General features: G+C 36.1%; 1 protein-coding gene and 1 pseudogene across 3 annotated transcripts in view; one reads left to right on the top strand and one right to left on the bottom strand.

The window, feature by feature from the left end:
- The window catches only part of GALNT2 (polypeptide N-acetylgalactosaminyltransferase 2), a 392,856-nt gene that overhangs the window by 120,907 nt on the left and 248,553 nt on the right, over nucleotides 1–23,396 (bottom strand). For 2 of the 3 annotated variants that reach the window (XM_074223036.1, XM_074223034.1), the window contains exon 2: nucleotides 10,966–11,059. In XM_074223036.1, the coding sequence (XP_074079137.1) occupies nucleotides 10,966–11,059 (94 nt within the window). The remainder of the gene's footprint in view (nucleotides 1–10,965; nucleotides 11,060–23,396) is intronic. The other variant, XM_074223035.1, reaches the window with a different exon arrangement.
- LOC141510856 (phospholipid hydroperoxide glutathione peroxidase pseudogene) lies at nucleotides 8,281–8,928 on the top strand (annotated as a pseudogene).

Here is a 23,396-nt window from a genome sequence, read left to right as displayed (position 1 = left end):
TTTTTTTCCTCCAACCAAGCTCATGGATCACAGATTAGGAACTCCTGTCCTAGGGGGCTAAATTAATCTGTTTTAACTTAGTCTTTCCAGTTCCAATAACATTTGATTAGATTAAACCCATGCCATCTGAGAGTAATTAAAAAGGGTTCAATTCTAAATCCCCAGAGAGTACTTCAAAATTTACTTAATACACAAGTACTACCAAAACTTGGCAGGGAATCCCTGCTAGATACTTTACACTTTGAGGGGTTCTATCTACCACCTTCTTCATTGAACTGAAGGTATTCTGTCACCCCTCAAAGTCTATAGAAATTAAGAGTGAAGTTATCATAATCATTTCATCATCATCATCAAATACCAAAAGGTCATTGCAACAAGTTGCCCTCCCAGTCCCCAGATACACATTGTTAATTGTAATTATTATTATGTTTCACTAGGTGTCATTATATTCTTATTATCCCCCCCATACACTTTAATAAGTTTCCACAACTGCTTTAGTTTCAAAGTTGAGGAAAATGAATGCTGTTCCCTCCATTGAAGAAAGTAATTCGAGAAGCTAAGTGCAGAGATTTACAAGTACTCCATCTTCTTCTGTTTCTATAACACCTTTAAAACTCACAATTCCAAACCCAATTTAATCTTTTCAAAGAGAAAGGTCAAGGAAAAATTTCTCCCAGTCTATGCAGCAATGCGGGATAAATATACAAGTAGCTTGCTCCTTGTTTTAGTAAGAGGAAGAGAAGAAAAAAGGAAGGGGGGGGAAAAGTCCAATCTCAACTTCAGTTATAAAAAATGATAATTCATACTTTGGATTCAAATTCCATTAAATATTTCCCCTTTCCCTTTGAAGCTGCTTTGTAAGAGCCCAAGACTAATGCTATTTTGAGAGATGAATTGCTTAAGTAATGTAGAAGCTGGAGGTTAAGTTGAAAGAACATTTTTTTAAAAGATAATTCATAGATAATCCCAAACTTTTAATGTTTTATGTTTTGATAATTTATTTTCCATCCTGTACCCCACCCACCATGTGTGACACAATAAAAAGTTAAAAGAATAAATCTTTGGGATTAAAGACTATACACTTCAGTAGATACGATTATGTCTTTCATATAAATGGTAATAGTAACAAAAATTTTAAAACACAAAAAAGAAAATATCTAAACTGAGGAAATGACTCATCAGGCAAGAAAAGTCACCCAGCAAAAACCGTTATTATACAAAGTTGTAAATGCTGTCAAGGAGATAGTACTGATCTTTTAAAACCTCCAGCCTTTGTTTTTTTGGTTTTTTTAAATCAGATTTACTTGGGTCATATTCTTTCCTACTATATTAATCTCTTTGTTCAGGTTTAGAACTGAGGTGCCAGTACTGGAAGAAATATAATTATATTTTTTAATGGAAAAGTCAAAGCTTTATTTTCTATCCTGAGACACTGATCTGGGAGAGAAGAAAAAGAAGAGACTGAGCCAAATCAAGGTTTTTTTTTTAATTATTAATGAAAGGTTGCCTAATAAATACTCAAGAAAATATGTCTATAAGAGAGTAAGAAACCAAATTTGTAGCTAGGATTTCCATATTAGAAAAAGTAAGAGTTGTAGAAAATTGCCTTCGGTGACTACTTTTAATTGGACAAAAGATAATTAGATATAAATAAATGTTGTAGGAAAAGATGACAAATGTTATTGTGGATTCTCAGGGTATATAAACGTTGTCAGATGAACTATAATCTCATCTATAATATCCCCAACAAGTTGTCTTTTCAACCTCTTACTGAAAATCTCCAATGAGGAGGAAACCCATCACATTACCAGGTAAACTATTCTACTTTGGATGACTGTTGAGAAGTTTTTTCTTACATCTAACTTAAATCAAACTCCTTAAAAAATTCTAGTTAATTGCTCTCAATCTATCCATGCAACCAATCAACCAATGAATGGGCTTTAATTAAACACCTACTATGTAGCAGCTGCTATGCCTAACCGCCTGGGAATATAAAGACAAAAATGAAAGTTCAAGAAGCTCGCAATTCATTGGAAGAAAACATATTCTTAAATACATGTAGTTAATTGGGGAGGGGACTAGCAGTAGAAGTAACAGCAAAGTATTTAGTTTATTTCTCTCCAATGCCTTTTACAGACTGAAAGGTTGCAGTGCTGTAATACTGACCCTAAATTGAACAGATTTAGCCTCCAAACTAGGACAGGAAGTTCAGTCCAAGAAACTCAATACACTCTGAGTCTAAGAAGTCCACACTCCTGGGTACCCTAAATGGAGAGTCCAGTGAGAAGCTCCTGCAAGTGTCTCATCAGACTTAGTGTCTTTGGGGAAATGAAAGACTAGAGCCTTGTTTCAAGTGATTTAAGGCAAAGCAGGTATAGCCCTTGAGACAAGAGATCCCAAGACATTATATTTCCAGAGAAAGAGGACCCACCAAAATCAGTTCCAGATCTGGGAATTTCATCCTCACCACCCAAAGGCCAGCAACAAGTCCTGGTTCCTACCCAGGCCCTGGGCTCCTAACCAGGAGATAACCTGAATCAGATCAGCACAGATTAGGAGCATTGTACTGACCTCCAGGAAGCTATTCCCCTTTCGGAAAGGAGACCCTGCAAATTCCATCCCCAGTTACTTATCAAACTATACCAAATTACAATTACACTGATAACCTTTGTTTCAGAAACACGTGACTGACATTGTGAACAGAAGCCATTTCACAGTGAAGCAATTTCACAATAATCAACAAAGAGAGGACAGATGTTTCCTGGTCTGAACTGACACGGGTTGGATCTGAAAAGGAAATTAAAATATTAAGAGCTTTAGGGAGCCTGTGCCTACTATGCAAACATAGTACTCCCCAAAGATATTCTTTGGGAGGAGGATTCCATTACTGGTCTTATGCCCCAAAGGGCACCAGTGATATCAAACAAGTGCCCATATATAACAAAATATTTCTAGTAGCACTTTTTGTAATAACTGGAAACAAAGAAGATGCCTATTGATTGAAGAATGACTAAATATATTGTAGTACATGAACTTAATGGAATATTATGCTATAAAAATTGTGAAGGTGTTGAACATAGAGAAGCATGGAAAGATGCATTTAAACTGATACAGAATATAATAGAGTCAAGAAACAATACACATAATAATTACAACAATGTCAGTGAAAATCAACAAAAATCAAAAGTGAATGTGGCAAAATTAAAAAGATCAAGAGTGACTCAAAAAGAAAAGCAATGAGCAGACATCCTCAACTAACCCTTCCTGGAGGAGGGAAGTCCACAGCTCTTGCATATTACATATGTTTTCTGACTTTTTCAATGAATTAATCAGTTATGCTGATTTTTTCCTTCCTTTCTGATATTTAAAAATATTATTTGTCATATAAAATAGCCCTCTGGGAGGAGAAAGGATACTAGGAAAAACTATGATGGTGCAAAAAAAAAAACCAACAAAAGACATCAATAAAAACCTTTTTTTTAAATGTTGGCTGAGAATCTTATTCTTTACACATTACCACCTGGGGCAGGAGTGCTGAAAACTGGGAGCCTGAATCCCCTAGGTTGTATCATGGAAAAAGTCCTGGATTTGGAATCAGAAAGACCTGAATCCTGTCTCAGATACTTACTAGCACTGAAATCCTTGGCCAAGTCATTTGACCCCTCCAATCCCAGTTTCCTATCTTCATAATGAAGGTAATAGTACCCATCTCTAAGGATTGCTGTCAGGATCTTTAGAGCTATGAATTAATGAGTTAATACATAAATAGCACTCTGTAAACTTTAAAATGCTATTTAAATGTTAGCATTATTATTGTTAATATTACTATTATTTTAAGGGAGGAGTAGACGCAGTTTGAGGTGGTAAAAAAACAATTCCATATAGAGGCTAAAATGAATGAAATGGAATTAGAAAGATGTGGATTCAAATACACACCTAAATTTGTAATCCTGGTATTTTTAGGGTTTCATTTCCCTCATCTGTAAAATGAGGATGAAATGTAAGCTTGGTCTTATAATACAGAGGCAAAGGAAGTTAGAAAAAGGGAACGTGACATGATCTGACCTTATAGAGGGTCATGTGACCAAAAGGACACACTATTGATGCCCTGGACTAGGTTTCAGGTTCAGGAACTTTACTCAAAGTCACTCTACACTGCTTTATTCCTTTAATTATCTGGATACTAGTACTGGAAATTTATGAATCTGAATGAGAATTCAATTCAGAATTCTTAAATATTAAACTATATTCTTCATAGTGAGAACTGAAAACATTCTGCACTATTACAGAGTATATAATCTAGTTGTGGAAGACAGGGAGGAGTACACAAGATAATTATGCTTCAAGGAATATGACCCCAATGAAATGACACCAAAGGAGAAGTCCAAAAAAGTACTATGAGAAATTTGGGGAGGAGATCAGGGAAGGATTAATGGCCAATATGATATCTCTCAGATGGGCCCTGAAATAATGGAAGGATTTTAACATGGACAAAGACAGTAAGGGAGGTAGTGAGAAGCCTATTCCCTCCATTAACATAGGATATTGTAAGTAAACAAAGATCAAGGATGAGGAATAATACAGTTTGGCTGAAGGATTTGATATAGCTGGCCAAGTAGGTTGGAGCCAGATTGTGAATGGTCTTCAATGTGAAAACATTTTGTCAGAATTTCTAAACAGTCCATTCATGAGAGTGAAGTTTATTGTAGCCAACGTGACCACACAATATAGAATCAGAGTTTGAGAGCAGAATGAGACCCAGAAATCATCTAGTTCAAATAGGAATTTCCATCACAACATCCTCATAAATGGTCATCCAACCTCCAATGAGAAGGAAAGCAATCTTTTTTTCAGGCAGTTCATTCCACTTTGGAAGGTTCAATGGCAGCTAGGTGGTACAATGGATTGAGCACTGCAATCAGAGAATACCTAAGTTTAAATCCAGCCTGGAGTGACCCTGGGGCAAGTCATGTAACCACTGCTTTAACATTTTTTTTCTTCTTTTCCCCCCTTCCTTCTTTCCTTCCCTCAGCCTCCCTCAATTGTTAAGAAGTTTTTCCTAACAGTCACTTCAGCTTACTGTCCATAGACTTTCTAATCCTTTCCTCTTTGCCAAAACCTTCAAATACTTGTATACTTCCCCAGTCTTCTCTTCTCCAGGCTGAACATCCCAGATTCTTTCAGCCAAATCACCTAAAAGCAAAATTCGAGACCCTTTGCCAACTCTTGTTGTCTTTTTGATGTCGTAGTCATTTGACAGCGAGCAGCAACTTTTAAAAATTTTCTTTATATTCCCAGCACTTAGCACAGAGCTTAGTACATACTAAATACTTAGTACATACTAAATACTTAATAAATGATTACTGACTGAATGGCCCAGATATATTCTGAACAAGGGAGAGGAGAAGGAGGATTATTACCTTTTTTTTTTGGTCCAGATCTCTGATTTCATTGATGTAAAAAATTAACAAGGAGAAAACTACCTCTACCAATGCATATCAGCATCTATTCCACAATTTATAGTTCTTGGATTACTAAGAGTTTAAACATCTTCTCTAAGGTCACATAACCAGTCTGCTTTAGAACAAGAGCTGATTCCAGTTCTATAAAACCCCGAGTCTGGAACATCATTCACTTGGTATAACATTTCTCCCACCACCTCCTTTTTTCTAAGAATTATGCTTCTCTTAATGCAGTCCAAGACCTCATTATCTTTTGGGACTACTATATCATGCTGCTAACTTATATCAAACTAGTTTTCTAATAAGACTCAAGTCTTCTGATAAATTACTGTCTATCTAACCATTTGTCCTCTACCTTGAACTTAGTGAAGCTTTTAAAAGTCATGCTTAAGACTACAATTATCCCTATTGAATCTATCTTATTAGCTACAAATGCAATATTCTAGTCTGTCAAAAAGCTTGGCTATTTTTTCCCCCTGCCAATAGAATGGAATTACTTTAAAGGCTGTTTTCTTTCTGCCTCTGTGTTCTCAGAGCCTAGAAAAGTACCTCGAATATGGGAGGTGCCTAATAACTATGTATTGAGTGAAGATCTTGTGAGATCTTTCTCGCTCTAGTTTCCCAGATTCATGACCTCAGTCTTACTGTAGACTCCTTACTCTCCTTCGCCCTACATGTTCAATTAATTTCCAAATCTTCCTGTTTTTGCCTTTATAACATCTTTCACAACTGACTCCTTCTCTCTAGTCACACACTATACACTTTTACTTGGGATTCCATCACTTCTCAACTAGAGTATTTGGTTTTTTTTTTTTTAGGTTTTTGCAAGGCAAATGGGGTTAAGTGGCTTGCCCAAGGTCACACAGCTAGGTAATTATTAAATGTTTGAGACCGGATTTGAACCCAGGTACTCCTGACTCCAAGGCCAGTGCTTTATCCACTATGCCACCTAGCCACCCTCAACTAGACTATTGATCTCCCTGCTTCAAGTTTTTCCCATTCCAATCTTTTCTCCACACAAAATGATTTTCCCTAAGTGCAGATCTGATTGTATCATTCCCCCACTCAATAAATTCCAGTGACTTCCTACTGCCCTTGGATAAGACAAATTTCCTAGCTTAACTTTTAAAGTCTTCCACATCTTGGTACTAATGTATATTTCTAGTCATTAGACATGATTCTCTTTTGTTTCACTTTATGGTTCAGCCAAATCTTTCTCTGTTTTTCAGATACAACACTTGGATTCCTATCTTCATACCTTTGCATTGGGTTCTCCTCCCTACCTAATCCAATATCATTTCTGCCTCACAGAATATCTCTTTTTAAAAATGTAGTTCAAGTACCAAAAGCCCTTTCTGATTTTTCCCCAAATGCAAGTACTCTTCCTAAGTATTTTTCAAAAAATTTATTCTGGATATATTTAATCTGTATACATGTGCCCATTGTCTCCATAGATACACTGTAAACCCTAGGCTGTTTCATTTTTAAATCTTGTTTCCAGTTTATCTACCCCATTTGGGATTATTTTGGATTTGTTGACTTTCTAATAATTACATTCATATTCAGTTCATTACTTGCCTCTTTTTCTACTTTATTATCATATGTTTTTAACTACAGTTTTTTCCCTGAAGAATGCTTTAGTTACATTTTGTGATGTTTCCTCATTATAATTTTCTTCCATATAATTATTAATTATTTCTATGATTTATTTTTTGACCTACTCATTTAGGATTTCTTTGTAAGTCTTCTATTTGAGTCTTTGTCTTTAGCTTTTGCTCCCAGAATGACTATTATTTTCATTGAAATATGATTTACAAAGGATATGATTGCTATTGCTGCCTTTTTACATTTATTTGTAACATTTTTATACCCCAGAAGATGCTAATTTTTGTCAATAGGTGGTCAAAGTTTTATATAGTGCTAAGAAATATGTATATACTTTAGCAGTCCAATTCAGAATACATTGTCTTTTAGCTCTAGTTTCTCCATCACTTTGCTTAATTTTATATTTTCCCTTTTATCTTTTTGTTCGATTTGTCCAAAACAATGACAGGGACATTAAAATCCCCTGTTATTATTATATTACTGTCTATGTCTTCTTACAATTCAACTAAATTTCCTTTATAAATTCAGATGCTAAAAAAATAAATTCAGATGTTAAGGCATTTGAAGTACATAAGTTAATATTAATATTGATCCATTGCCTATAATTTCTTTTGGCCTGGTGTAGTTTCTTTATTTCTTTTGAAGTTTTGATTTTTTGTTTTTTGTTTTTGTCTGATTACATGACTGCAACTGAAGCTTTTTTTTAATTTGCCTGATGCATAGTAAATTTTGTTCCAGTTCTTCATTTTTATTCTATGTGTATCTTTGCTTTTGAGGTATGTTCCTTGTAGAAAGTTGATTGTGGCATTTTGTTTTCTTATCCAATCTGTCACCCTTTTTTTCATTTTTTTGTATTATTAAATATATTTCCATTTAAAGTTATGCAAGTTAGGTTTATATTTGTCTCTTTTTGTTCTTATATTGTTTATTTTTCTGATTTGGAAGGCAAGGCAGGTTCGTTTTTCTCTGTAAAGATAGTGCTTTTCTCTCCAGTTATTTTTGCTTAATCTGTTTTTGAACAAGTACTTAAAAATGCTCATTTGTTTAGTTTCTTTCCACTCTCATCCATTCTCCAAGTAGCTACAGAACTGATATCCTTAAGAGCAAATCTGTCATTCAGTCAACTTCAGTTACTTCACTGTTTTCTTTAGAAATAAATATAAACTTGGAGGGAGCCACCTGTGGGGCAGGAGGCACCCCACCCACTGCAGAAATGAGTTTTAGCTACCTCTACCTTTTGGTGAAGCCAGCTCTTCTGGGTTCTCTCCTGGCAGCTCCGGGCCTTTCCAGCAGTATGTGTGCTTCCCACAATGATTGGAGATGTGCCAGGTCAATGCATGATTTTCCTCCTAAGGATATTTATTGAGGGTTGCATAGTGTCCCTGGATAAGTACAGGGGCTGTGTTTGTATTGTTATCAATGTAGCCTCACAATGAGGAAAGACGGACATAAAGACATACACTCAGCTTGTTGACCTGCATGCCAGATATCCTGAGTGTGGTTTACGGATTTTAGTTTTCCCCTGCAACCAGTATGGAAGGCAGGAGCCAGGGAGTAATACAGAAATCCAAGAATTCACTGCTAGCTACAATGTCAGATCTGATAATGTACAGCAAAATATGTGTCAATGGTGATGTTGCCCAGCCCCTGTGGAAATGGATGAAAATCCAACACAGAAGGAAGGGGATTTGGGGCAATAAAGTGGAATTTCACCAAGTTCCTTAGTGACAAAGATGGGTATGTGGTGAAGTGGTACAGTCCAATGGAGATTGAGAAGGACCTGCCTTGCTACTTCTTGTTCCTCTTTTCTTCCTGTCACTGCCTGTCCCGAACCTCAGCATCTTCCACCCAGCATCAATGACAGTCTGCCTCCAAACCAGTCCACTGGTGGGGTAGACCCAAAAATTTGGCGTGCATTTCAGCCAGAGAAAAACCTTGGGGGGCACATGGCAACAGCTTGCAGCCCCGAGCCCCTGGCTCATTTATTGGAATAAAAAGTTAAAAATAAATAAATAAATATAAACTCCTCAATTTGGCTTTTTAAGTTTTTCACAACTATCTTTCAGGTCTCATTATTATGCTGTTTTCCAAATCTAAAGGAAGGCCAGCCAAACTAGCCTTCTCTTTGTTTCCCAGATATGACATCTCATCTCCCAGGTCTTTGTACTGGCTGTGCTCCATGCCTAAAAGCAATATCTCCTTACCTCTGCCTCAAAAAAAAAACACACCAAACTCCCCAAAACCTTTACCTCCTTTAGACTCAACTCAACTTTGGACTCGTATTAAGCATTTAAGCCAATCCTCATGCTATCACTTGCTAGGGCCCTCATTCCCTAATTATGTTGCATTTAACAGCCTTGTATTTATTTGTATGTGTATGTTAGTTTTCTCCCATGCCTGCAATACATTCCCACCTCACCCCTGTCTTTTTGTTACCTTGGATAAGCCATTTACTCTTTCTGGGTCTCATTTTCCTCATCTGTAAAATGAAGGGAATGGCCTTTAAAGTAATTTCTACTTCTAAATCTATGACCAAATAATGCTTACAATGACTATGTCATCCAGGCAATTAAGTTATCCCTCCCAGTTTTGTATCATTTACAAATTTGATAATAAAGCTATCTAACTCAGAAATTAATAAAAATGTTAAATATACAGAGCCAAGCACACATCCCTGGTATGCTCTGCTAGAAAGTTTCTTCCAAGCTGACACTGAGCCAGTAATAACTATTCTAAGTCTCACCTGGAGACCACAAATCTCTACACAAAGAATACTAATTGGGAAAAGGACAAGAGAGTGAGAGTGAGAGTGAGCACACGAGTGAGAGAGAGACAGAGAGAGAGAGAGAGAGAGAGAGAGAGAGAGAGAGAGAGAGAGAGAGAGAGAGAGAGAGAGAGAGAGAGAGAAAGGGAGAAAAGTGAAGAAAATTTATTATAGGTGCTTGGTAAGATGAGGCCACAAGAAAAAGGAAGAAGGTTTTTGGCAGTATAAAAGTACCCTAAAGCAAAATCAGTAGTCAAAAGCTATTAGCAATATTTCAAAGACAGAGAAATCATTATAATTCTGTCTCTTTAAGACTACTAAACTCACACTAGATAAGGAAGGATGATAGCTACTGGCCAGTGGATACTCCACATAATTGACCATATTTGTTAATAGAGAAAAGGCTTATTTTATTTTACAATCCAATATAAAGAGAACTAGAATTTAATGGTTGGGAATATGCCTTCAAGATTCTTCATATTAAAATGGGAAAAATCCTCAATCTTTAAAATAAAAACATTTAGGTATAGTAGATAACTTTGAGCAGATTTTTTAAAAAAGCATTCGGGCAAGTTAATTGAATTAAACATATGGATAATAGATTCCCAGGTATATATTATTGTTCTTATAAAGAAATACTTATTCAGTAACTATTATATACAGGGTACCAGCTACTGTGAAAGCAATCCCTGTTTTCTAATTGAAATTTATTTTCTATTAGTTGGAGTTATTACATGGAGAACCTAAGATCCCAGTACAAAAGAAAAAAGGATATCGACCCAAAGGTAACCTAAACACCAATGGATCCTAGGAAGATACACTTACTGAAAGAGACTGGGCCATATCCCTCAAATGGACAGAGCAATGAAGAGGTATGGAGAGGGTGAAACAATTCTAATTCCTCAGTCACTTTAGGACCCTGAATACTAAGAGTTCTTCTAGGGCTCTCAGTCCTCTGATCCATCTCATGTATGAAGTTCATGCCTACTCTTCATGTGTTACTTGAATAGTCTGCTGCCAAGTGCCACAAATTAGAATTCTGTAGACAAAATAATAAGACTTTGCCAAATCTATTTTGGAATTACTATCAGAAGCTCCAAAGGAATTGGTCAAGTAAGAATGACATTGTAATACCTGGAGGGAGAGTCTCCACATTTTGTGCTTTGTCGTCCCCATTGTTACTGTGCAGGTCTTTCTTTTTAATTGGGTCAATTTCATTCCAGTCCTCCTGGAGGAAAAGAAAAAAAAGACACTAAATTTTTTGTTTGATTGTTTTGCATTTTAAACATGTACCCCACCACCTTCTCCCCAAAGTGTTGATACTGAAAGGGATGAAAGGGGTGGGAATTATTTTCTTTCTAAAGGAAGCAATGATTTTTCTTTTCATTGATACATTTTGTCTTTTAACATCAGGCTGTGAACAAAAATAATTTCAGAAACTCAACAATAACAATATTTGGGAGGCAGGAATGGGCATGAGAAAAGTCAGGGAGAAGAAATTATTAAGTCCACAATGCAGTATAATTTTTAAAAATTATACCTGTTAAATTTTTTCTCATCAAATTCCTGTTCTGATGTCTCATCACAGGATGGTGCCCAATAGGCTATCACTGGAATGCCCCTACCCAGTAGGATTCCAAATTGGAACCAATGATGGACTGTTACTAGATTCCAAGGATTAGTGGGGATAAATTCAGAGATTCTCATTACCATAAGTCATAGGGAATGAATTTTTTTCTTACTACAAATGTTTATAACAATAAAGACAAAAAGGAATTTGTTTATTTCTGTGGAGGAACTAACTACACTGATAATATGAACTAAATATAGTTACTAGAGTTGATATGATAAGCATTTATTAAGTAGGTGCTAGACACTGTTGTTGCTTTTCATTTGTTTCAGTTATATCTTACTCTTGGGACCATTTAGGGTTTCCTAGGCAAAGCTACTAGACTAAGTTGCCATTTCCTTCTCCAGGTCACTTTACAGAATAGGAAAGGGGCAAGCAGGATTAAGTAACTTACCCAGGGTCCCACTGCTAGACTCTTAAGGAGAGCTAGAAGTGACCTTGAAGAGAGGTTCTATATAAACTGGTTATCCCCCAGATTTGAAGTCAAAAAAACCAAGGTGTGAATTCCTTCACAGACATTTGCTAGCTCCACATGTTTAGTAATGAGCATACTTTTTCTCATTTGCAAAATATGAGATAATACAATGTTAAAAGAGTTTTGCAACTCTAAAACACTCTCTAAATGAGCTATTTATTATGATCTAACCCAGTCCTTTGTTGGTTTGCTTTTGTTAATGTCTTTTCTTTCTTTGAGTTTGGCTGAATACTACAGATGCTCTTTAAGGTTCATTCTAGTTCCAGCATTTTACAAATAACGAAAGTGAAAAGAATTAATTGGTTTGTTTTTTCATGGAGGCTCACTCACTAAGGTTCCTCTAGAACCATTTCTCAGTCAATAGAATAAAGCTATGAATGGAGGATCAAACATAAGTCTAGGGTGTCAAGGTACCCTGTTCAATGAACTAATTTATAGAAAAGTTTATCAATTAAAAATCAGATTAAGTAATAAGACTACTATTACAGAGCTGAATGTGTTTTCCATATACCTGGTTCCTAAAACCAAAATATAATGGGAGCTTATTCACATTTCCTTTTTATATAGTTCAAATGAGAAGTATCCTATGATTAGCAATTTTCTCATTTTTTTATTGTATATCAGATATTATCATCTAGCCATTTTTGAAAAAAAAAAGAGAACAAAAGTTCTTATATATCTGACCAGTGGTAACAAACCAACCTACAGAAAAATAGAGAGAACCAACCACCCAGTGGCATGAACTCATTCAACCAGATCTGAATATTTAAAACATTAGAAACTATAAGGTTTGGAAAACTTTCTCATTGGAAACATATTCACTCTTTAAATTGCAATGTACACAGTGGGCTTTTCAATTAGTGAAATAATTTGGCAATAAAGCTAAAAGACTCATTTTTTTTATACAAATGCAAATTCCTCTGCCAAACCGGAACTACATTTCCATTCAAAAGTTATATGGGTATTTACCAAGAGAATAGTACCCAAGTCTATTGCCTCTGAGCCCAGTTTTCCTTTAGTTTTTTTTAATCCTGCAATGAAGATATCAAACTGAAGTTACCAAATCAGTGTTGTCATGGAAATAACAGGCTACTGTGTCACTTCTAGAATCATGAATTTTCTGGAAAATTGCTCAGAAAAAGCCTAAGATTCAAGAAGGAACCAGTCTTTATAAATCTTAGCTAGTTACCTGGATCTTTTTGTTTTAAAATCAGTCTGGTGCCACCAACTTTTCAAACATGAGGTGGCAAGTAGCAACCTTTATTCTTCCATGAATTCTATTTAACCATGACATTCCCTTTCTGGAGATGCTTCAATGGCTCCCTATTCTAGAATAAAATACAAACTCATTCATCTCTTTATTATTTTAAAGTCTTCATAATTTGTGGAAATAAAGTTTGCTCAGGAGTTAGAGGAACCAAGTTTAAATCCCACTTCTGACACCTCTTCCCTGTATGAGCTTAATCAAATCCCTTAACCTCCCAAGCCTCAGTTTTCTTATCTGTAAAAAAAGAGAGAGTTGCACAGGATGGTTATGGGATTCCACCCAGTTCTACATCTCTGGGGTTATGGTCTATTATTCTTTATCACCTACTTCCCATTCTAGGCTTACTAACTATTTCCTGTATAGTCTCTCTCATATCTCGGTATCTCTGCACAGGATTTGTTCATTTCCATGAGACAGTAAGAAGTTCTTCATAATTTTGAATGGAGAAGAGCTGAATGATTAAAAGTCAGCCAGGTCCCTCCAGATATGCCTACTTGTAGAAAAACAGCCTAAAGCTCATCTTGCCATAGATGTGACACATTTTTCAAATTTAAGAATAGCCTTAGTGTCTTCAATGAGGTTTCACCACATCATATTTTCAGATCATCTTCCACTTGGCTCAGGAAATGAATGTCCCTTCTCCTCAGAAACAAGATCTGCCACAGTCCAAAGTTAAATATGACTCACCCACACCCCTCTCAAAGCAAGATTTGAGAAGAGAAGACAAGAAGAAATTACAACAGCCCTAAGCATAACTGAGAAATTTGCTTTTAGCACCTCTACACCTTTCCTTGATATGTCTTTTATTTGGGTTCTTTGGCAACTTCCTCCAAATATACATAATACAGAGCACTCCTGCCCCAAGCTATCAACATAACCTTTAATTATATGATCCAAAGCATTAGCTTCCTCAGTCAACCCAGTAAGGGCTCTCCTGGGGGGCCCTGAAATGACACCACTTGATGACAGCCTTCTCCAGACATATGTAAGGATGTCCTTCTATTTGTATATAAAATAACCCATTATATGACTACAGTGACCTTTAGAACTGAAACCACAAAAGACCTGAATTCAAATTTGGCCACAGACCCTTAATAGCTAAGTGATCCAGGGTAACTCACTTAATCTCTGCCTACTTCAGTTTTTTTCATCTGTAAAGCAGGATAATGATAGCACCTTCCTTATTGGGTGATTGGGAAGATAAAATGAGATACCTGTAAAGTGCTTTGCAAATCTTAAAGCATTCTAAAAATGTTTATAACTAGTGATAATATTAACTTATTTCATAATAAATGGTTATGGTAATATACTAAACAGTTATTATAGCAAAGAATTAATCTAAGGAAAGTTATGGGGATCATATATGAAAAAAAATCTACAAAGAGAGTTCTGAAAAATCATTATCAGAATTATAGTATCACAAGTAAAATCTCCAGTGTCACAAGGTTGAACTGATTATTTAGGTCCAGAGTTAAGAACTTAATATGAAATTATCAACTGCACTACCAAAATAACAATGAACCAAAAAATTTCAGATTTGTCTCAAAAAAGTAAATGGTCACATCCCATTAAGTCCATTGAAGTGACTGATTTCCCTGGCAAAGGCATCCATCCATCTGCTACAATGATCAAGCTGCTAGTCAGTGCTTATGTATTCAGAACCTAGCTAACTGCCTATCCAATTATTGCTTACTATCCAAGGCCTATCTTAAGCCCATCCTTTTCCATGAACCCTCCCCAAAGAACATTAAAGTTGGTAATCAATGATTCTGGAGACTATTTTGGCCTAGAAAGTCATTTAAACTCTCTAGACCTTAGTTTCCTTGATTGTAAAAAAAAAAAACTGGGGGAGGGGAATGTCGACAGGAAGATTTCTGAAGTTCCTTCCCATTTTGAAAATTTTATTTTGTCCATAACTATTTAAGGCAGCTACAAACAACATTCCACCATACCATTACTGTTTTGACAATTAGGATCCTAGATTTAGAACTAAAAACGACCTCTCAGGTAATCTAGTCCAATGGCTTTAATTTACAGATGAGGAAACTTAGGTCCCTAGCAGTAAAATATCTTGCCCAGGGTAATAAGTATCAGAGCTACAATTTACATATAGGTGGTGCTCTGTCACTAGCACTTGGTCATATTATTGTCCTATGCTACTGGCTTTCTCTAGGTTAGTCTTGTCTCTCACAAAAGGTTTTAAACCACTTCATACAGAAGCCTGGCTCACTTAAAAACCTCCAAAGAGAGGAACGAGCCTGGGCAGCTGCTTCCTTTATTGTCCTCTAGGTAGCCAAAGGGGTGGAGTTTGGCTCATCATAAAAGAAATAGTAGGTGAAACACTTGGTTCCAGTGTTTTATTTGTGAAGGATTTCTATATTGTTAGGGGAAAAAATGTATAATCATGCTATTCTATGAATCTTTCTTTTGTTTTCTAAATATTTATTTTAAAAAAATACTTGGTAGGGGGAGGTAGGTCATATATTTTTCTTGTCCTCCCCCATAGGAACAAAGAAAGTACCAGCTAAGCACAGTGCAAAGTGCTCCATAAATACTTATTAGAAAGAAATGTGTATCTGACTTCTCTAGATGTCTGGTTTGACTGAACTGCTTTGTAGTCTCAGTCAGACTCACACTAGACCTCTTCATTCTCTTTCCCATATATTTACATATGTTGACAAGGAAATGGGTGGTTCAAGGAAGATATCAATGCACAGGAAATGGGTGGTGTCAGCTCATAAATGAAGATGTCAATACACAGAGAAAAAAACCTACTCTTCCTATTATCCAGATGCAGGTATCATCAGGTCACAGTCCCTCCCAATAGATCTGATTATATTCTCCTTTTTAGAAGAAAATTGACAGTGACAGACAGGTTTTCCTTCCTTTTAGTAACAGGTATATACCATTCAGTTTAAAGAGTAACAATTTCAGTATGATGCTGGGTCAAAAATGGCAGAGAATTTTAAGCCCCTAAACCAAAGAGGATACTTTTGCTCTCTCTCTGATTCAGATTGTTGACAGGTTTGAGGGTGGAGAGGAGTGGATACTACATACAAAATGATGACAATATAATCAGGTGATGCTTTCAAAAAACATGGTTGATCACATTAAGAAACTTCTCACTTTGCCAAAAGAAAAACTTTAGCCCTTTAAACATGATAATTTGATCTAATCTATTCTAGCAGCTAAAAATGACCTCTCTTCTTGAATTTTTCAGATTACTCTTTTTCCTATGTAATTAATCACTTTCTTAAATATTTTTTAAAATAAATATGTGTCTGGAGACTAGAAGCTGTTTTGTTTTTCATTCAGCAGCTAGGACAATGGCACACACACACACACACACACACACACACACACAAACATAGTGGGGCCCCTGTAAATGTTTGTTAGATTGAATTTGAGCCTTAGATGAGTTACCTAATCTTTTCAAGTCTGTCTCCTCATGTGTGAATCATAGAACTTGGGCCAGTGGTTGCAGTGGATAGACAGATAACTAGAACCTAAAGCTAAGAGTACTTAAGGTCAAATCTGCCCTCAGAAACTTAGGAGCTGTGTTGACCCTAGGTCAGTTTCCTCAGTAGCAAAATGGGTATAATTAATAGTACTCCCCTCATAGAATTGTTGGGAAAATCAAAAAGAGAGATTTGTCAAGTACTTAGCAAATAGTTGATCTCTTCCCCAATCCTTCCCTTCTCTATAAAACTGACTTTAAGAAATTGCAGTTCAGACACAAAATGCTTTAAGTCCCTACCAGGATTCAATCTGAGGATTTAAGAATGAGTAAGCGTTTTTAAAAAGCAATACAAGATGGCAACTAGATGGCACAGTGGATCTCTAGAGCACTGACCCTGGAGTCAGGAGGACCAGAGTTCAAATTCAATCTCAGACACATAATTAATTGCCTAGCTGTGTGACCTTGGGAAAATCACTTAGCCCCAGTGCCTTAAATAATTTTTTTAAAAGAATACAAAATTAAGTCAAAGAACTTGCATTCAAGTCCTGACCCTGACAATTAATTACAAAGTATGATCCTGGGCCTCAGTTTCTTCATCTGTAAAAGGAAAGGAATTGGAATAAAAGATCTTTAAGGCCCTTTGTTACTTTAAATTCCAGGATTCCATGGTATGCTCAGTTGGAAGTTGTTGATTGTTGATGAGACAAGGGTTTTCCTCTAAGTTCCCTTGGGGAGATGCTAATAAAAATTCAACTAATAGATAACAAATCTGTTAAGATTGCATTGTAACATGTTGATAGTAAGTGTTAAATCAGAAAGGTAAGAGGCCCTCATGGAATCTGGAAAAAGAAAGAATCCAACAATAGCCATTGTTACTCAATTATTTCAGTTGTGTCCAGCTCTTCAAGAGCCCTTTTGGGGATTTCTTGGCAAAGATGCTGGAATGGTTTGCTATTTCCTTTTCCAGTTCATTTTAGATATGAGGAAACTCATCTCATCATTAGAGATGAGATGTGACTTGTCCAGGGTCTACCAGCTAGGTCTAAGGCCTATTTTTAAACTCGAGTCTAATACCAGGCCACATGCTCTATCCGCTGTGCCATCTAGCCATCAGCATACATTATTGTCTTTTCAATACTTTAATGGAGAATAAAATAGGTCCTGACCAGGTGACACAAGCATTAGAATAGGTATATTCCTAGAAGCAGAAAGATGCCTTTATATATTAGAGATTCAGGATGATATTCCTTTAAGATTGAACCTCTTTTATTCTCACTATTTCCACCAAATATTCATCCACTATTTAAATTGGTTTTATAAGAAGCCTTTCCTACTGGGAAGAAAATATATGGCCTGCCTGGGAAGTTACATTTCTTATCAAAAATTAAGAAATTGATGTTCTAGTTTATTAATTAATCATGTCAGTTGGGTTCAAATGAATCAGTTCCTACCTCTGGGTGGGCTAATAAAACGGAATTATGGAGATTTCAGTACCCATGCCAGACTATATCTATGGGGTATAACAAAAGTCTTTTGTTAGTTTATCTCTATCTAAAACACCACTGGCATTCTAGCAAATTGGCATATGTTTTCAGGATAGGCAATTCCAACATATTTGCTTTATAGACTACTTATGAAAAATAATGGCATGTAAATGTCCACCAGCTGCAATACAAAGCTCAGCTCTATAAAGAATAGGAAACAGGATTCAGAATGGATTTTTAGAGATTAAGTTTAACTCATTGATTTTATAGATAGGGGAACTGAAGTACTAGGGATAGTAAATATCTTGCTACAGGTAGCAAAGAACAGAACCTTTCTTCCCCAACTTCCCACAAAGCTTTTCTTAGTTGATGTCCCATTTAAAAAAAGTTCTATTGTCAAGGGTTTTAAAGTATATAAAATAAATATTTATCTATCATTCTGTAAAGCTGACTTATGCATGTCTCTGATGTATTGGTCTCTCTTCCCTCGGGCCTATTTCTCAAGAATAGGGACCCAAAGAAGCTCAGCTGACATAATTTTAACTGGATCTGACTACACAGCTGTCAATGTCTCTTCCAGAATTTATATGTGCTGTATAATAAGGGCAATTGATCCAGGAACCCCGATAGGAAGGGACACCCCCTCAAGCCATCATCAGGATGACAATGCTGGGAGAAGACACAAAACAGAATCGCTCAACAATCTCTCCTGGCCTCTCTCATTCCTCATTCCTTTCCTGGAACTCTATCAATCTTCTCAAACCCAGGAAAAAAGGATGACTCATTAAGTTAGGGTCAAAAATAGAATTATTCATTGAATCAGGGATAGGATTGGAAAGACCTGGATATAATTACTCAGGCACATATTCCAATATTGTCACACAAAGGTTGACATTGGTCCACACAATCTACTATGCTATATAACAGAAACGTGTAGTCCTGGTTGACATTGGTCTACACAACCTACTATGCCATAAAACAGCAACTTGTAGTCCTGTTCAACCTCTAACTCTTTAAGCTTATCCAAATCTTCTAACACATTGCTTTCTATCCATTAGAACCATGTCTCATGTCTAAACCTTTTACAGGACCTACCACAATGCTCTGTAAACAGTGGGTGCTTAAGAAACAGAAATGCCAGACTTTTCTTTTCCTTGTAATATTTAGGAAGACATGGGGGGGGCAGAGTGGGAACAAAAATGCGAAAAATGTTTTCAGGTTGCTCAGAAGCAGTTTCAAACAGTAGCATGAGAAATTATTTGGAAACAGAATTTCAGAGTTGGAAAGGAAACTTTACAGCTCATAAAATCAAGGGGTCCCCAGTCTTTTCTGGCTGCATAGTTATCAGCTTTTGCTATTTCCAAAGCCTTAGGATAATCTCAGAAGATAATCAGTAAGGGAGAGGCTATGCTGACTCAGGGAGGAGGGGTAGTAGTCAAAGGGTCTAAGATTTTTAGCTCTATCAGTAGATAAAAATGAACCAACCCTCTGAAGACTTCAGATTTGTCTATCTTCTTAACTTTACAGAAGTGGAAAACAAGAGGACAGTGCCACAAACAGTAGGCACTCAATAAATTCCTCTTCTCCTCCCTACTCCCCATTTGCTGTCTGTCATTCACTTTCCATTTTGAGGCAGTTAGGTAATTTTTACACGGTGTTTAGAATTGAACATGGAATCAGGAAGACTGGACTTTAAATCTGATCTCAGATGCTAACTAGTGAGTGACCTTGGGCAGGTCAATTAACCTCCATTTGCCTCAGTGGCTATCTTGACTTTGCCTGAAGTATAGCACACATACTTATGAATATAGATGTTTATTAGTTTTAATATTTTACCCTATACCTATATGTATCATCAGTATCACTGTCTATAGAATTATAGTCATTAATATTCCATAATGATGCCAAAATATTGCTGGCAGAATAAAAGGCTATAAATAGGCCTGTTTCTGTATTTAATCTCCCCCCAATCCAAAATACTTCTTGTCACTGTTACATTATCTCAGCTGACTAGACCATACGCTCAGAAGCAGATTATAGGACTAAAAATATCATTTGAATGACTGGATTTGATTTATTTTTTTTTTGTCCATCACTTGTCTATTTTCACAGTCATTTAAAACTGTTCAATAACCATTAACCTCCATCCCCCAATCTTAAACCAATGGACAGGTTTGGAAAATAGCTGAAGTCTTCTATATCACATTCACTAGGAATGGTATATTCCCAGAGACAACTTACTTACACAAAGAGTTCAACAAAGCTGCAATTCAACAACGATTTTTTTGGGGGTAGGAGAGTTTGGGGGGCAATGGGGTTAAGCAACTTGTCTAGGGTCACACATTTAGTAAGGATCAAGTATCTGAGACTGGATTTGAACTCAAGTCTTTCTGATCCCAGGCCTGAGGCTCAATACGCTACACTATTTAGCTGCCCTCAATAAAGATTAAAAGTGCTTACTATATAGGCAGTTAGGTAGCATAGTGGATAGAGTACTGTCCCTGGAGTTAGGAGGACCTAAGTTCACCAGCCTCAGACACAATAATTATTAAGTGTGACCTTGGGCAAGTCACTTAACCCCATTGCCTTGAAAAATAAAATAAAAAAATACTACAAAAGTGCCTACTATGCATAAGGCACTGACTGTGGGCAAAAAAATGAGAGAAAGAGAAAGAGAGCAATACTAACAGAACTTCATTCAAAGATTCTGTAATATATGTTTCTGCAGTTCACATTTTTAAAAAAAATTTAATATATAAAGTAAAACAAACATCTCCATAACACAGTATAAGAAAAAGGGTAGCTGCATATGAAGTAACAACTCTATTATGTCCAATCTGCAAATCCTTTTAAACCTATAATAAAGTATCACAAATTGTATGTTTTTCCCATTAAGTTTTTATTTGTCCCTGGGCCTCAATAGCCTCATCTTTAAAATGAAAAGAATGGAAAAAATAACCTGTTCTCATGATTACCCTCTGCCATAGGCAATGCAATATCTGTCAGGCTCTCCCTCAAGACTGAGCTTAGATCCTACCTCTGATAGAAGGTGGGATTTCCCCTTTGAGACTACCTTCTATGAATTCTGTAGATTTGATTAGATACAGACAGCTAACTGGTGCAAGAAGACAGCACCAGTCCTACAGTCAGGAGGACCTGAGTTCAAATGTGACTTCAAACACTTACTACCTGTGTGACTTTGGGCAAACCACTTAACCCTGCTTGCCACACATCCAGGGCTATCTCCAGGCATCCCGATGCATATCTGGCCACTGGACCCAGATGATTCTGGAGGACAAAGTGAGGTTGGTGATTTAGCACAGCCTCCCCCTCACTCAAATCAAATTCACTTGCTTGTCATGGCACCACTTCCTTGATTATCATGGTTGTTATCATCAAATATTTTGTTCCCTAATTATTTACAGGTTGCCTCCTCATTAGAATGGAAGCTCCTTTATGGGAGGGCCTGTCTCACAATATCTGGCATCTAGTAGCTACTTAATTAATGATTATTTACTGAATTAAAATCTAATAATAGGAAGAGGAAATGGAAAAATTTTGGAGCTAACATTAAGATTAGATTTTGAACTTCATATGTATAATAGATATAAAACTGTCTTCTCAAGAAGCAGAGGAAGGGCAGGAGGAAGAGAGAGAATTTAGAACTCAAAATTTTTTAAATAAATGTTAAATTCTTTTTTCTTGTAATTGACTTCTTAAAAACATTTTCATATGACTTCATTTCAAGTGAAATATTTTGTCTGTATGTAATTGGGAAATGTATAACAAAACAAATATATTTTAATATATATTTTAAAATTTAAAGAGTATGTTATATAAACAAGTATTTTTCTTTTAAATAATATTTTTCCAATTACATAAAGATAATTTCAACATTCTTTTTTTTTTAAGGTTTTTGCAAGGCAATGGGGTTAAGTGGCTTGTCCAAGGCCACACAGCTAGGTAATTATTAGGTGTCTGAGGTTGGATTTGAACTCAGGTACTCCTGACTCCAGGGCTGGTGTTCTACACACTGTGCCACCTAGCCCCACCAACATTCTTTTTTTTAAATAAAATTCTGAATTCCAAATTTTCTCCCTCCTTTTCTCCCCCTCTCCTACCAAGAAAGTAAGAAATTTGATATCAGTTTTATATGCAAAATCATGTAAAACATATTTCCATGTTAGTCATGTTAAAAAAGAAACAGAACAAAAGAAAAAAACATGTAAAAAGTAAAGAAAGTAAAAATAATATGCTTTAATCTCCATTCAGACTATCAGAATTTCTCCAGGTGTGGATAGTATGTTCTATCATGTGTCTCTTGGAATTGTCTTGGATCAACAATCAATAAATACTAATGAGCAACTAGATGGCTTAGTGAAAGAAGCCCTGGGTCTGGAGTCAGGAAGACTTGAGTTCAAATCTAGTCTCATACACTTACTAGCTATATGACTGCAGTAAAACTCTGGGGTAGTGGTGAGTGCTTCCAGGTGCAAGCCTGGAGGAGCTGCTGAAACCAGAATCCATTTGGAAAGGCAGATATTGGGCTGGGATTTGTGGTAAATGATGGCACTTTTGCATCTAGGACACCATTGTATAAACTTTAAGTATATAGAAATTATGTAATATCTCAACAGAATATGGTTGGAGGCAATGGGGAAATGGAACAAGAAAACAGAATTTCCAAGGTAACTCAGAACAAGGTTTCAATTACAATGGAGGTCACTCTTTTTTCTATTGTCTCAAAAGCATTGCTTAAGTTCAAGCACATCTGAAACAAACAGGAAATCAAGATGATACATTCAAGTCCAAATGAATTCAATTTACCACACTAAAGATCAATAACTTTTCTCTCCATTATATATGAAGGTGGCACCATTTGACCCCAAAGGACTTCGTCTTAATCATAAATGATGCTTTCACACTTTTACTTTGGACAATTTTGCTCCTGCTATATTCAGGTGGGGTGGGGGAAGGGGCTCTCTTAGTTTCCTCATCTATAAAATGTCAGGGGCTGGAGGAAATTGGATTAGATAAACTCAAAAAGAAAGTGTGTAGGCCATACACTTATGTAGAAAACCATATCAATAAAATTTGTGTTTTATTGCATTTTTATTTCTTTTGTTAGATAGTTTCCAATTACATTTTAATCTGATTTAGGTTGCATGTTCGATACCTCTGAATTAGATGTTCTCTAAATTTTCTTCAACCTCTACTTTTATGATCCTATGAAGACAAACACAAATAGT

The sequence above is a fragment of the Macrotis lagotis genome, chromosome 2, assembly GCF_037893015.1.
Source record: "Macrotis lagotis isolate mMagLag1 chromosome 2, bilby.v1.9.chrom.fasta, whole genome shotgun sequence".
Taxonomy (NCBI): domain Eukaryota; kingdom Metazoa; phylum Chordata; class Mammalia; order Peramelemorphia; family Peramelidae; genus Macrotis; species Macrotis lagotis.
The sequence above is the reverse complement of the archived record's forward strand: the minus strand, read 5'-3'. Positions and strand labels throughout refer to the sequence as shown.